The sequence below is a fragment of the Lithobates pipiens genome, unplaced genomic scaffold, assembly GCF_037356315.1.
Source record: "Lithobates pipiens isolate NorthernLeopardFrog02 unplaced genomic scaffold, aLitPip1_a1.2 Scaffold_16, whole genome shotgun sequence".
Lineage (NCBI taxonomy): Eukaryota > Metazoa > Chordata > Amphibia > Anura > Ranidae > Lithobates > Lithobates pipiens.
Genome location: NW_027507748.1, coordinates 122417619 through 122432597, shown reverse-complemented (window position 1 = coordinate 122432597; position 14979 = coordinate 122417619). Strand labels below are relative to the sequence as shown.

Here is a 14979-nt window from a genome sequence, read left to right as displayed (position 1 = left end):
TTACCACAGATGATTTAACCACTTGGCCACTGGGCACTTAAACCCCCTTAATAACCAGACCAATTTTCAGCTTTTAATGCTCTCACATTTTGAATGACAATAACTCAGTCATGCAACACTATACCCATATGAAATTTTTGTCCTTTTTTTCACACAAATAGAGCTTTCTTTTGGTGCTATTTAATCACAGCTGAAAAAAGATAGAAAATTCAGTAAAAAAAAATAATAATAATTCATTGTTTCTGTTATAAAATTTAGCAGATTAGTAATTTTTCTTCATACATTTTGGCCAAAACTTATACTACTACTTATCTTCGGTAAAAAATAAGTACAAATTGGTGTATATTATTTGATCTTTGTGAAAGTTATAGAGTCTACAAGCTATGGTGCCAATATCTGAAAATTGTTCACACCTGAAGTACTGATGGCCTATCTCATTTCTTAAGACCCTAACAAGCCAGAAAAGCACAAATAAATTACCCCTTTTTGGAAAGAAGACATTCCAAGGTATTTAGTAAGAGGCATGATGAGTTTTTTGAAGTTGTCATTTTTTCCCACAATTCTTTGCAAAATCAGGATTTTTTTTCACAAAATTGTCATATTAACAGGTTATTTCTCACCCACAGCATATGCATACCACAATTTACACCCCAAAACACATTCTGCTATTACTCCAGAGTATGGCGATACCACATGTGTGAGACTTTTACACAGCGTGGCCACGTACAGAGGCCCAACATGCAGGGAGCGCCATCAGGCGTTCTGGAGCACCCAGGCCAATTCTGAAATTTCTCTCCTACATGTAAAAATCATCATTTATTTGCTAGAAAATTACATAGAACCATAAAACATAATATATTTGTTTTTTTAGCAAAGAACCTAGAGAATACAATGGTGGTCGTGGCAACTTTTTATCTAGAACAGTATTTGCGCAGCAATTTTTCTAACGCTTTTATTTGGAAAAAAAAACAGTTTTGTGCTTAAAAAAACAAAACAGTAACGTTAGCCCAATGTTTTTGCATAATGTGAAATATGAAGTTACGCCGAGTAAATAGATATCTAACATGTCACCCTTCAAAATTGCACATGCTCGTGGAATGGCGCCAAACGTCGCTACTTAAAAATCCCCATAGGCGACGCTTACATTTTTTTTACTGTTTACATGTTTTGAGTTACAGAGGTCTAGAGCCAACATGATTGCTATCGCTCTAACGTTCGCAGTGATACCTCACATGTGTGGTTTGAACACCGTTTTCATATGTGGGCGGGACTTACATATGCATTCGCTTCTGCATGCAAGCTCACAGGGACAGGGGCACTTTCAAATTTAAATTTTTTTTTATTGTTCATTTTACTTTATTTATTTTAGTTTGACACTATTTTCCCCAAAAACATTTTTTTACAAGGAATGTAAACATTCCTTGTAATAGGAATATGGCATGACAGGTCCTCTTTACAATGGGGTCAATAAGACTCCACATCTCACTTCTTGGCTGGGAAGCCTGAAATAAAAAAATAATTTAAACGATTCTGGCTTTGATCATATTGGCGAGTCGGTAGAAGCACCAGAGGGCGGCGGGAGGGGATATGCAATTGGTGGACCTCCAGCTGTTGCAGAACTACAAATCCCATGAGGCATAGCAAGACTCTGACAGCCACAAGCATGACACCCAGAGGCAGAGGAATGATGGGACTCGTAGTTTTGTAACTGCAGATCCCTGGTGTAGGGAATCGCCGGCTGAAAAATCTGATATCTGAATGATGCCTGTAGCTACACCCACCAGATATCCCCGCACAAAGTTAAGGACATCATCTGACGGCTGGTGAGCGGGAAGTGGTTAAAATGCATTTTTTTTTTTAACACAAAGTTGTCCATTTATACAATATTTCTAACACATAGCATGTACATACCAAAAATTACACCCCAAAATTGATTCTCCTACTCCTCCTGAGTACGGCGATACCACATATGTGAGACTTCCACAGCCTGGCAACATACAGAGGCCGAGTACAGCCAAGCATGGCTGAGCATGGCTGGGTATCACCGAGTATTGCAGGGTATCACCGTGTATGGCTGGGTATTGCAAGGTATCACCGAGTATGACTGAGTTTATCTGAGTATGGCAGAGTATCACCGGGTATGGCTGGGTATTGCAGGGTATCACTGACTATGGCTGGGTATTGCAGGGTATCACAGAGTATTGCTGGGTATTGCAGGGTATCACTGAGTATGGCTGGGTATTGCAGAGTATGGCTGGGTATTGCAGGGTATCACTGAGTATGGCTGGGTATCACCGAGTATGGCTGGGTATTGCTGGGTATGTCAATTTATGGCAGAGTATTGGTAGGGTATTGCAGGCTATTGCAGAGTATAGCTGGGTATTGCAGATTATTGCTGGGTATTGCAGAGTAATGCTGGGTATTGCAGAGTATTGCTGGGTATTTCAGATTATTGTTGGGTATTGCAGAGTATTGGCAGGGCATTGCAGAGTATTGGCAGGGTATTGCAGTGCATTGGCAGGGAATTGCAGGGTTAATTGTCAGTGAACAGTTCTGTGGGCACTACAGATCCAGCCCACAGGGCTGCTATCACCAATCTCTCCCCTCTCACTGTACAGATCGGTACAGAGAGGAGAGGGAGGAACCGGCATCATAATATGACGCTGGTTTGCTTACAAGTGATCGCTCCATCATTTGACGGAGCGATCACGTGGTAAACACCTGCGATAAGCGAAATTCTGGAAGGACGTACTATAAAGTCCTCCCAGAGTTAAGCAACCGCCCTGTAGCCGTCATTCGGCTATGGGACGGTTGTTAAGTGGTTAAAGCAAGATTCAAAGCAAACAGTGAAGGAAAAAAGTATTTGACCCCCTGCTGATTTTGTACATTTGCCCATTGACAAAGAAATTATCAGTCTATAATTTTAGTGGTATGTTTTTTGTAACAATTAGAGACAGAACAACAAAAAAATCCAGTACCATACTTTCCCCCAGTTATCCTCTGAATCATTCAAATGTTCATTAGAAAACGTCAGACGGCCCTGTACATGTGCAGCTCATGATGCAAGGGAAACTCTAGTGACTAGAGACCACCTTCTGCACAGTGAATACACTAAGGTGGGGGTTACTAATATAGGGGGGGCCTTTATATCAGTGCCCTCTTACATTATTGTATTTACTCGCCCCTATATCAGTGACCCCCCCCCCAGACTGGCCTGGTGGCACTGTCACTGATCTCTTCTCAGGTGCACCATGCAGGGCTCAATCAGATGACTCCAGCAGCTTGGCGGCTTTGGTTTTATTGTATAGTCTCCTCTCCACAGTCCATACATGTCTGTCTTTTCCCATGACCCCCATCCAGGCAGCGTCCTACTCTTGACTTCTTTCTAGGATCGCCCTCAAAGACTGCATATATGATACAGGAGGTGGACAGAGGCTGCGGACATTCTACAGGAGGTGGACAGAGGCTGTGGACATACTACAGGAGGTGGATAGAGGCCGCGGACATACTACAGGAGATGTACAGAGGCCACGGACATACTACAGGGGGTGGACAGAGGCCGCGGACATACTACAGGAGGTGGACAGAGGCTGCGGACATACTACAGGAGGTGGACAGAGGCTGCGGACACACTGCAGGAGGTGGACAGAGGCTGCAGACATACTACAGGGAGTGGACAGAGGTTGCGGACATACTACAGGGGGTGGACAGAGACTGCCAACATGACACAGGTGGTGGACAGAGACTGCAGACATTATAGTCTCCTCCTGACCCCCTGCCCGTAGCCTCCCCTTCTGTCCACCAACATATTACAGTCTCCACATCAGTGTGTCCTGCTCCTGTGCCCCTTTCACCTCTCCACAGGGCAGCACATCAGTGTCCTTCTCTATCCCACTGCATGCCATGGCTTCACCCCCCAGTAATGCCACGTCACAGATATAGACAGACAGAAGTGGCACCACTGCAGAACCCCTTTTCTTTCTCTTAACAGTGTCAGGAATTAGTAAGTGCTTCTAGAGCCAGTCTTTTACAGGTTCACTTTAGGTTCACTTTAGGCTGGGTTATAGATGTAGCTATAACAGAAGTATCACTACCTCAGAACCTCTTTGCTCCCTCTGACCAGTGTAACCATTGTTAGAGCTTCTGCAGCCAATCCTACGGGCTCTTTCCTCCTCTGTTCTGAGTTCCACTATTGTTAGAGCTTCTGCAGCCATGACAAGGGTAGCCAGATACCTTACTACGCCAATCCATACATGTACACCCCTTTAATCCTTATTCTATTAATAATGACACAGACACCTGCTGGATGTAAATGGCCTTTCAGGCCTTTATTTTAACAATAAACCAAACTAAACTTTCATTCAAACTTCTGTAAACCATTTTATTTTACCATCTATTTTCTTATAACCAAAACCAGCTCATCAGATAAACAGTTGTTGATCCCTGACGACCCCATTTCTTCTTGAGCCTGTAATCCCAACTTTTTATGGCATTCGTCCCCAGCCGCCAACTTGCCTCGGGACTTACCAATTGACCACAGACCCCCAACTTATTAGCCCATCAGTCTGGCCAGCCGCCAGACCACCCGGGAGGACTCCATACCTATGATGGGTCCTAACCTTTTCCAAAACCTCATCTTAAACAGTATAAATTGTATACCAGCCGTCAAGGACCCTACCGCCACCCTCACCCTTTCTTTAAGAACAAATATATCCCAAACTATCCCTATTAGGGGTGGGCGGGCGGGAACGTTCCTCCTGACCTGCTGCTCCAGACTGCTGACCTTCCTACCCTCACGTGCCTTCATATCAACTCTACTCCACCCACTCTTACTCCATCCTCCAATCAGGTAAGCCTTGTAACTTTCTTAACCCCTCGCACCATTCCCCTGCGTAAGCTTTGCACCCTGTCCTGTATGCCCTACGCTTACGTTGCACTACAGCTACGTACATGTCTATCTTACAGGTTCACTATCTTAATAGCATCCTCTCCTCCTCACTCACCACTCCTTCTATGGTGGCGAGTGCAGGAGGTGCATCGCCGGTCGCTGTGTCACAGCTAGGAACAAGTGGACTCAAAAATGGCGCCAGGTGGCACCATTCCGTTACTACGCATGCGCCGCCGGCCGAGCGGGTACGAGTTTTCCATGTCCGGCCGCCTTAGAAATGCGCATGCGCAATTACATGATTGACTTGCAGCCATCTTTTTTACAGGCACTGCTGCCCATAACGGACATTTACGAGCACCCTGAAAATGGGCTTACATTTACGGGCTGCCTGTAAATCTACGAGCGGTTGGCAACACTGACCTATATTTGCAGATGTCTGGTACTGGCCATGGTGCTGTCTGAAGACTTGTGTGATTAATGTTCACAGCCTGAAAAATACCACAACATATAGGCAACTGTTTTTGCTTGTATTGGATTTGCTAAATATAGGACAACCACTGTATCATATGCATCAAGTTGTGAGTGAATTGTTGATCGTTACTGAGATTTTTATGCACAAGGGAAATAGTTATTCACAGATTGACAGGTTATGGTAGTTGCATCAAGAAGCACTGAATACAGAAGCACTCAAAAGACTCTGGAGGCTCTTAGTCAGCATATGGGCCCTTCTTACTAACGTTATATTGCTGACTGTTAGTTTCTCAGTTAGAGTTACAAGGACATTTATAAGGGATGACATAACTCCAACTTGCTGTTGATGAAAGATTGTGCTGCTGTATGATTCTACTTCTTGTACCTGTAATTTTAGGGGTGTTCATAAACATTTGATAGAACTGCAGTCTAAATGTAATGCCCCATACACACGGTCGGAAATTCCAACGGAAAAAGTCTGTTATTCCAGAACCTTTTATTTCTTGTATGCTTTATCCCTCTTTAACCACTTCAGCTCTGGAATGTTTTACCCCCTTCCTGATCAGGCCATTTTTTGCGATACGGCACTGTGTTGTTTTAACTGACAATTGCGCGGTCATACAACACTGTGCCCAAAAAAAAATTGATGTCCTTTTTTTCCCGCAAATAGAACTTTCTTTTGGTGGTATTTTATCACCTCTGCTGTTTTTATTTTTTGCGGTATAAACAAAAAAAGACAATTTTGTCATCGGGACGATCAAAGTGTTAAGTGTGTGTGTGTTAAGTGTTCCCTGTGAGTGCTTTCTTACTGTGTGGGGATGGCTTAGCTGAAGAAAAACAGAGATTCTTACTAGCAGAACAATGACCTGCCTTGTTTACACAGGCAGACTGCCGCTCTGCCTCTCTCCCAGCGATTGCTGGGTTTCCTGCTGGTTGGCTCCCGCTGTGTCCAATCACTGCAGAAGCGGGGCCCTGACTGAGCGCACGCGCGTCCCCAGAGCCGAGAGGAGGAAACGCGTACTGGTACGTGATTTCGCGCTTAAGGGCTGCTCTGCCGCAGTATATGTTTGTGGGGCGGTCCTTAAGCAGTTAAATGCAGTTGTACTTTTTCAGTAAATCAGCCAAAAAAAGACTCAATGGCTAGTCAACAGATTTAATTGAAAAGTTTTTTTTCAATTAAGCCAAATGCTCTCCAAGTCGATAAAGTACTGTTTCATGGAGGACTGACACTATTTGTTTGGAAACAGTGATCTCTTTGCAGAAGTCTGACACACTCCCCTGTGAGGAACATGAGCTTTGCTGATTGGAGGGCCCAATCTCTGACAGAGTGAGGTGTGTGTGTGTCAGACTGCTGCAGAGATACTACTGCTTCCACACAGAAAGAAGCAGTCCTCTTTGCAGTGTAATCCCAGGAGTGGAATCCAAGTGGGAATCAATTATTCCCAATTCATCTTGTATTGATTTATATAAAAACTACGGCTTTAAAGCAGTATTAAAACCCAAAAGAAACCATTTATTATATTCCAGTTTACCAATTCTTAGATGTGGTGGCTGCATTGGTTTTCTTTTTTAAACTGCCTTTCTTTTTATTTTCACCTGGTGGTCTGGCCAGTAAGTCAGTTGTTTTTCAACAGAGCTGAAGCTGTGCTAAAGATGTACAGTTGCATGGCTAAGACAAACTAACTACTACGGGACAGGATCGTTCACAATGATCAGCTTTTAGTAATTTACATAACTTTTATACTAACTGAAAAAATAAACTTTTCTTTAACTGTTTATAAATTGTTAGTTGGAGTTCAGCTTTGATTTTTTAGTGTATCTAAATATGCTAGTGCATCCAACACTCCCCTCTCCCCAGATTAACAATGCTGCTGTCACAAGGTGACCCCATGTTCTTCTTCATTTAGTGGAGGCACTTTAATACAGGAAGTGTATTACTGGCCAGATCACCAGGTGAAAAGAGAGGGGAAGAAAGCCTAGAAAAGAACACTAATGCAGCCACTACATCTAATGATTGGTAAGTCGCAATACATTACAGTTTTGGTTTTGAGTTTAATATGGCTTTAAGGTTCTAGCAAAACTAGCAAAGTATGGAAAATGAACTCATTTTTTTATCTATGAAAAATATGTATGTGTTCTTTGTTTTGGGAGAAAACGAATTTATAGTTTTTTTTTTCTTAACTGTGGTGTGAAAATTTCTAACAGTATTTGGAAACATGATGAAATTTACTGCAACTAGATAATGAAAGTTGATTTATGTCATATGTGTCTATGTGTGACTATATAACCAGTGGCTTTGGTTATTACCAACTCGAGTACAATATATTATGGTCATCTATCTTTATTGCCACATGTAAGAGTCCTGAGCAATGTATGCCTCTATCCTCGGCCATCTATCTTCCATCAGGACAGGTCCTTTATTAGAGGCCAGAACACAGGTAGCAAAAATACAGTAACATCTGCAACTGAGCACAACATGCCTGGGGGCCCAGCTGATTATGGTTTATAAATGTTTAATTCTTCTCTCTAGTATTATCATGACATAGAGATTGGTATTATCATGACATGGATTACTTTTTTTATATTCAAACATTATGTGTGATGCTTTTTCTATATATTGTCGGTTTTATTAAAGCTTTGTTTTTGTTTTTTTAATACCAAACATGTTATATTTACAGTTTGGTCCATATATATTTGGACACAGGCACAGTTTTCATACTTTTGTCTCTGTATGCCACCAGAGTAAAATTAAAATTAAACAGTCCAAATTCATTTGAAGTGCAGACTTTCAGTTTTAATTCAAGGGGTTTAACATAAATATCAAGTACAAATTTTAGGAGCGATAACCATTTTTATACACAGCCCCCCCCCCCCCATTTTCAGGGCCTCAAATGTAATTGGACAAATGAACATAATCATAAATAAAATGTTCATTTTTAATATTTTGTTGAGAATCCTTTATTTTTACAATGACTGCCTGAAGTCTGGAACCCATGGACATTACCAAAGACTGGGTTTCTTCCTTTCTGATGCTTTGCTAGGCTCTAATTGCAGCTGTCTCCAGTTGTTCTTTGTTTGCTGGTCTTTCTGCCTTTATTTTTGCCTTCAGCAAGTGAAATGCATGCTCAGTTGGGTTGAGATCATGTGATTGACTCAGCCATTGCAGAATATTCCACTTCTTTTCCTTCAAAACCTCCCGGGTTGCTTTTGCAGCATGTTTTGGATCATTGTCCATCTGTACTGTGAAGAGCCGTCCAATCAAATTTTCTGCATTTTGCTGAATCTGGGCTGACAGTATACAGTATTGCTAAACACTGCAGAATTCATCTGGCTGCTTCTGTCTTCTGTCACATCATCAATAAACACCAATGACCCAGTGCCACTGGAAGACTTTCATACCCATGCCATCACAGTGCCTCCACCATGTTTTACAGATGATGATGTGTGCTTTGGATCATGAGCTGTTCCAAGCCTCCTCCATAATTTTTTCTTCCTGTCACTCTGGTACAGATTAATCTTAGTTTCATCCATCTAAAGAATGCATTTCCAGAACTGGTATGGCTTTTATAGACATTTTTGACAAAGTCTAATCTGGCTTTTCTATTCTTCAGGCTTGTGGTGAACCCACTGTATTTGCTCTTGTGAAGCCTTCTCTTGATTGTAGATTTTGACAATGATACGCCCACCTTCTGGAGAGTGTCTTTCACTTGTCTGAATGAATGAGTTTTTCTTTACCATAGAGAAGATCCTGCGATCATCCACCACTGTTGTCTTCAGGGCCATCTTTATTATTGATTGGGCCATGGCCATTTTCTTGGCCCGCCCCATGCAATTTCGCACTCCACCTGCTTTGAGTTTACAATAAATAGCAGCTAGACTCAAAATCTGTTTACTGAATAAGATCGGCCAGCGATTGCGTTTGGTTGCCAGAGGTTACAGTGTATCATTGCCACTCATTGACTGGCTGCTAGAGGTTACAGCACACATTATGCCTCACTTAATATTTGCTAGAGGTTACAGCACATGGCTACTGCTTGTTGATTGTTTTCTAGAGATTACTGTACATCAATACTGCTCACTGATTGGTTGCTAGAGGTTACTGCATATCCTTACCACTCAATGATTGGTTGCAAGAGGTTAGTGCACATCATTACGGCTCACTGATTAGTTGCTAAAGGTTACAGCACATCATCTCCTCACTGCCTGCACACTATTGACTTGGGAGTTGAGGGGAGCCATCAATAGACTGAAAACTCCAATGTAATGGGGATTCACATTGACCACTAATGTAATAAGAGCATTCACAGGAACCACTAATGTAAGGAGGGATTTACACTGACCACCAATGTAACGGGGACATTCACACTGGCCACTAATGTAAATGAAAGAATTGTACACCAAGCCCCAATGTAATGAGAACATTTACACTGACCACTAATGTAACTGAAACATTTAGCCTGCTTTCACATTTGTGTGTCAGGAATGCATGCAAAATCGCTTTCCTGACACCACAGAAATGTGGTGCCCTTTAGCAGATACACAGCAGTGCCATTATTTTTAATGACACCCTCACGTATCTGCCGAGATGTGCGTATTCACATTCACCACAATTCACGGTGCTGTGGCACCATGTTATTTTGAAAATATACGATAGTTGTAGGCAGGACTTTCAAGCATGCCCCTTTGCCTCCCCGGTGGGCAGCATTCAGCAGAAGTGATGGTGGATATGACCTCAGGGAGGCATGATATACATAGGAATTCCACCTCTATTTACATATCAATGCAGCCTCTCCACAACTATTTAGATATTAATGCAGCCGCTATTTACATATCAATGCAGGTTATTTACATGTAAACACAGGATCTGCAGGTGAGTCATCTGTACACGGCAATAGGCAGAGCTGAGCAGCATTAGTAACACTTCACACTGAGATAACGGGACACAGCACAGGACTAAAACTTCAAGGGACATTGAACTGGGATAGTTGGCAAGTATGAGGCAGCTGCTTTGGGCCCCACAACAATATTGGGACCCAGGGCAGATGCCCCTTTTTCCCTGCCTTAAAGACGGCCCTGGTTGTCTTCTGTTGACGTACAGGCCTTTTTATGTTGCTGAGCTCACCAGTGCGTTCTTCTTTTCTCATAATGCACCAAACTGTTGATTTAGCCACTCCTAATGTAATGCTATCTCTCTGATGGATTTGTTTAATTTTTGAAGCCTTACAATGGCCTGTTTCACTTGCCTGGATAGCTCGTTTGAACAAATGATGTAGCTTCACAGCAATGGATTCCAAATGCAAATACCACACTTAGAATCATCTCTAGATCTTTTACCTTCTTAATTGATGAAGAAATAACGAAGGAATAGCCCACACCTGGCCCTGAAACAGCTTTTGATTCAATTGTCCAATTACTTTTGGTCCCTTGAAAAAGGGGGGATGGATGGCTAATTATAAGAGCTGTAATTCCTAAATCCTTCCTCTGATTTGGATGTACATACCCTCAGGGATGTAGATAAGGGGGGGGGGGGGTCGGGGTGTTCAAACACCCTCAGGGCCAAAATGAAATGCATGGGGCCACTGCTCTGCAGCCGCACATGGTACCAGTGACAGGCAGCACTGCAGTCAGTGGCACACAGATTGTAATAATGCCGATGCAGCCAATGAAATAGATCATAAGGCATACCCACATGCATGTTGTGGTACACCGCCAGGCCGGTCTATTTGACTCGGGCTGAAGGCTGACAGATCTATTAACAAGCAGCACAGTGGGAGCCAGTGGTGCGTGTAGTCCTGCCCACTGCACACCATGTATTCCCATTGGCTTGCAATGCCAATCCCACCTTGGGCTTGGAAGAGGAGCTTTGCCTGGGCCCTGGAGCGCAGAGTGCTAGTAAAGTGCTGTGCTGCTGCCGGCATTCTGCTGTTTATACTAGGCAATCGTGAGTCAGTAAGAGACTGTCTGTGATTCTGTGTTGCAACTGACAAAATATGTGATTGAGGCTGGCTGGGCTAAATTTTGCATTGCTTGTGTTACTGACAGTTGACTGAAGCTAAGCTGAGTTTTCTATTGCTTGTGTTACTGACAGTCCAGCTTGGCACTGGCAAGCTTGTTATGGTGCTCATTGGCTTACTGACTCATCAGTTGGCACCACAACATGTCTGCCAATGCCAGAACCAGGCTGGACTTTCTGCTTCCCTCAGTGGCATGCTTTGCCCCGGTTTTACCACTGTTTCATACATATGTGGTACAGGAAATGCTGTGCATTTCCACAGTACATTGCAATCACACTGTATTTTTTATCTGCTGCATGTGTCAATTTAAAGTTAACAACTCCCCAAAAGAAGGTCACAAATGCAGTGTCTGTCTGAACCAGATCGCATGGTTGCTTTTCAAAAAAGTGTCTGCACTTCTTTGGTGTGATGTAGTGCGATCCAGCCCATTCAAAATGGTATAAAATCACACCACACAGAATAGCATGTGAATTGCACAGTAATGCGGTGCAGTTCCTGTGCGATTTACATGCAAACTATAGTGTGAAACCAGGCTTACTATGCTGATTGCGGTGCAGGTTGCCCCCCTGCCCCAAAGTACCCACCCCCCTCATGTTGAGGGCATGCCGCCTGGTACGGTTCAGGAGGGGGGGCACGCGCTCATCCCCACACCCTTTCCTGACAGGCTAGACTGCATGCTCGGATAAGGGTCTGGTATGGATTTTGGGGGGACCCCCACGCCGTTTTTTCGGCGTAGGGATTCCCCTTAAAATCCATATCAGACCGGAGAACCTGGTATGCCCCTGGAGGGGGAACCCATGCCAGTTTTTTATTTAACATTTGGCGTGGAGTTCCCCCTCAAGAGTCATATCAAACACAGTACCTGGTATTGGCAGGGATCCAAGTCGGATCCCCGTTCATTGAAGTCGGACACGTCTCTGACGCAGGGCAACGTTGGATCCAAAATAGGACGAGTGTCGTGTTGCACCAGTGTGAACCTGGCCTAAAGGATTAAAGGTTTTCATAAACACAGAATAATCTTTGCTCAATCAAGCTGATTACACTCAGATCTGTAAACGGTGTTAAGTCTATGGATAGTCATCAACCCTTGCATATACCTCCTGACCGATCAGTTTTGGTGAAAGAATTGTTCATCCAGTATAGATTTTTCCAGGTAGTCGCTATTCTTTCTCCTAAATAAGGCTATTGCAAGGACTGTCTGCTCATTGGATAATATTCACACTCAGATGATTTAGCCACATCCCATGAAATAGTCTTCCATCTGAAACTTCCAACCATGGTATCATAAACTTAGAGTTCCTTAAAATTAAGTACATGTAATAAAGTGGGAAAACAAATATAATTTATTGGATTATACATAAGGACTTACACTTGAATGTCCAGAAGAATCCTTTTCTCTTCCTCTACATGAATGCCCCAGATGCAGTCTTGTCCTTTTCCATAGGCTTCAGGCCAGTTGGGTGAAAGCACCACCCCTGCAGAGTCTGTGATTTCTCCACTGCAAACAGCTGAGGCAACAAGAAATTATAGGCTTCATTTACTAAAGGCAAATAAACTGTGAAAGTGAAAGGAAAATTATATGGGCCCGTTCACACTTACACAGTGTGAATCCAGCACTTAAAGCCCAACTACAGTCACAACTTTTGTTTTAGGCTTTGGATACATTTTGTAAGAATAAGTAATCAAATTTTATTTTCTATAACCCCATTTTAGAGGTTTCATCTCACTTCCTGTGGCTTTACTGTAATTGAGACAGGAAGACGCAGACAGTATAATAATAATAACCTGATGGCGGTTCTAACATTTTACATTTTCTAAAACAGGTGTTTTTCTGCAGTCTGTGTTCCCACTTTCTGTATAGACAAGATATGAGAGGGACACAGACCATAATAAAAACCTGACAGAAGTTGTTACCCTTCCCCACTCTGCTTAAAACAAAGCAAAAAAAAGTGCTGAAGTTTAGCTGTAAAAATAAGACTTTTTAGTGAATGCAGTATCACAATCTGGCATAACATTCAGTCTTTCCTCACCTCTGCATGCTGGTTCTGTTTCGTTCCACTGAGGATCTCCTGAGTCTTGACACTCAATGATGGTGGACCCTTGTTCCAGTGTATAGCCTGGATCACAAGTGAACTCCACTACTGTTCCCACGGCAAAGGTAGCATCACTGCTGGTGAAGTTACCATATTTCACAAAAGGTTCATAACAATGACCTTGTTCATAGGCTGTAAAAGAAATACATATATTAATAAACTATCTATAGCAGTACTGGATCTCTGAAGCTGTTAGCCTGAAAAGATTAATTGGTGCATTATTTGCAAAGGTTGGGCCATGCATGGCCACTGTAATTTATGGCTAGCAGGTCTAGCAGTCCTCCAGGAAAAACAGAATTAAAAAATTAAAAACAGGTGAATTAAAATTAGCATTCAAATTAAGAAAGCAAAAAGGATAATCTGTTTTACCTTGATAGCGAACTGCTACACCAGTAGAGGTGCCACTACTGTCGGTTGTTAGCTCTATAAAGAAGTGTCGCGCAGTACTGAGAAGGCCTTCAATTGGGAGATATTCTACTTCATAGGAGTCATAGATAGGTGGGGAATCTATTGTATTCCCATCTCGGATAATAAGCCTGAAAAAACAGCAGGAATATTAACATAGCATTAGGGGAATTAGGTGACCAAATAGAATTGCAGCTGAAAACAAATGAAAACAAGTCCCTGGATCGACTACGTGGATAATATGTGGGTAAGATTAGAACACTGGTAATACAAGCTATTGAACACATAGGGATGTGGTTTAAAACAATTAATATAGTAATTTGACAGTGAAAATACATGTACATGTAGCACCCTCTACAAATAGGTAGGTGCTAGTATTGGATTTTTACTAGTTAGTCTGTCAGCAAAGGTAAATTTAGGCAGGCCTATGCTTTGAGCTAGGCCTGTCTGTTTTGATCTGGGGGCAGTGAGTGGTTAGAGTAGCATTGGGTGTGACCACCTGTGCTCTAGTTTTGAGGCGCCTCCCCTGCTTACAGGGAGAATTTTCTGGAAGAGGGGCAGGGCCTAGAACTGGAGTGGCAGGCAGCTCATGTGGGAACCCTGACCAATCCCCAACTGGTATTGGCCGGGGGCGGGCCTCCTATATAAGCTGAGGTAATATGCCACTGGGCAGGAGTTGTCGGCCGGGTGAAGTGGACAATGGAATACTACATAGCAGCAGGAGGGCACCCCCAACTGGGGGAGGGGGGTGCGCCAATCGCAGGAGGAGGCCCGGGGAGAACCGTGAAACAACTTTGCCTTTACATGGTCATTGGCAATGTCCTCATCATTACACGAACAATGATGTGGAACTCCTAGAGCACTAGGGCAGGTGAAGCTGTCGGAACGTATGGTCCAGTTAAGTTCTCTATAAAGGACTCAGGGCAGAGAAAGGTCGGTGAGTGTACCACAGTGGAGGGCTGGATGTGCCAGGGAGTCTGTGAGGGAACTTCACTTCTACACAGTCATTAGTGAAGTTCTCATCATTACACAGTCAATGATGAAAAGTCCTGGATCAGAGGAGAGACTGTGGGGAGTTGTGTCAAATTGATGTAGCCTGAGGGCACAG

The 14979-nt window shown here is 43.0% G+C and overlaps 1 protein-coding gene across 3 annotated transcripts in view; it reads right to left on the bottom strand.

Moving 5' to 3' along the window:
• SEZ6 (seizure related 6 homolog) overlaps positions 1–14979 on the bottom strand; it is a 916788-nt gene that overhangs the window by 135687 nt on the left and 766122 nt on the right. For all 3 annotated transcript variants that reach the window (XM_077480389.1, XM_077480390.1, XM_077480392.1), the window contains exons 7-9: positions 13836–14002; positions 13404–13598; positions 12743–12881 (exon numbers count right to left, since the gene is read on the bottom strand). In XM_077480389.1, coding sequence (XP_077336515.1) covers positions 12743–12881; positions 13404–13598; positions 13836–14002 — 501 coding nt within the window. The remainder of the gene's footprint in view (positions 1–12742; positions 12882–13403; positions 13599–13835; positions 14003–14979) is intronic.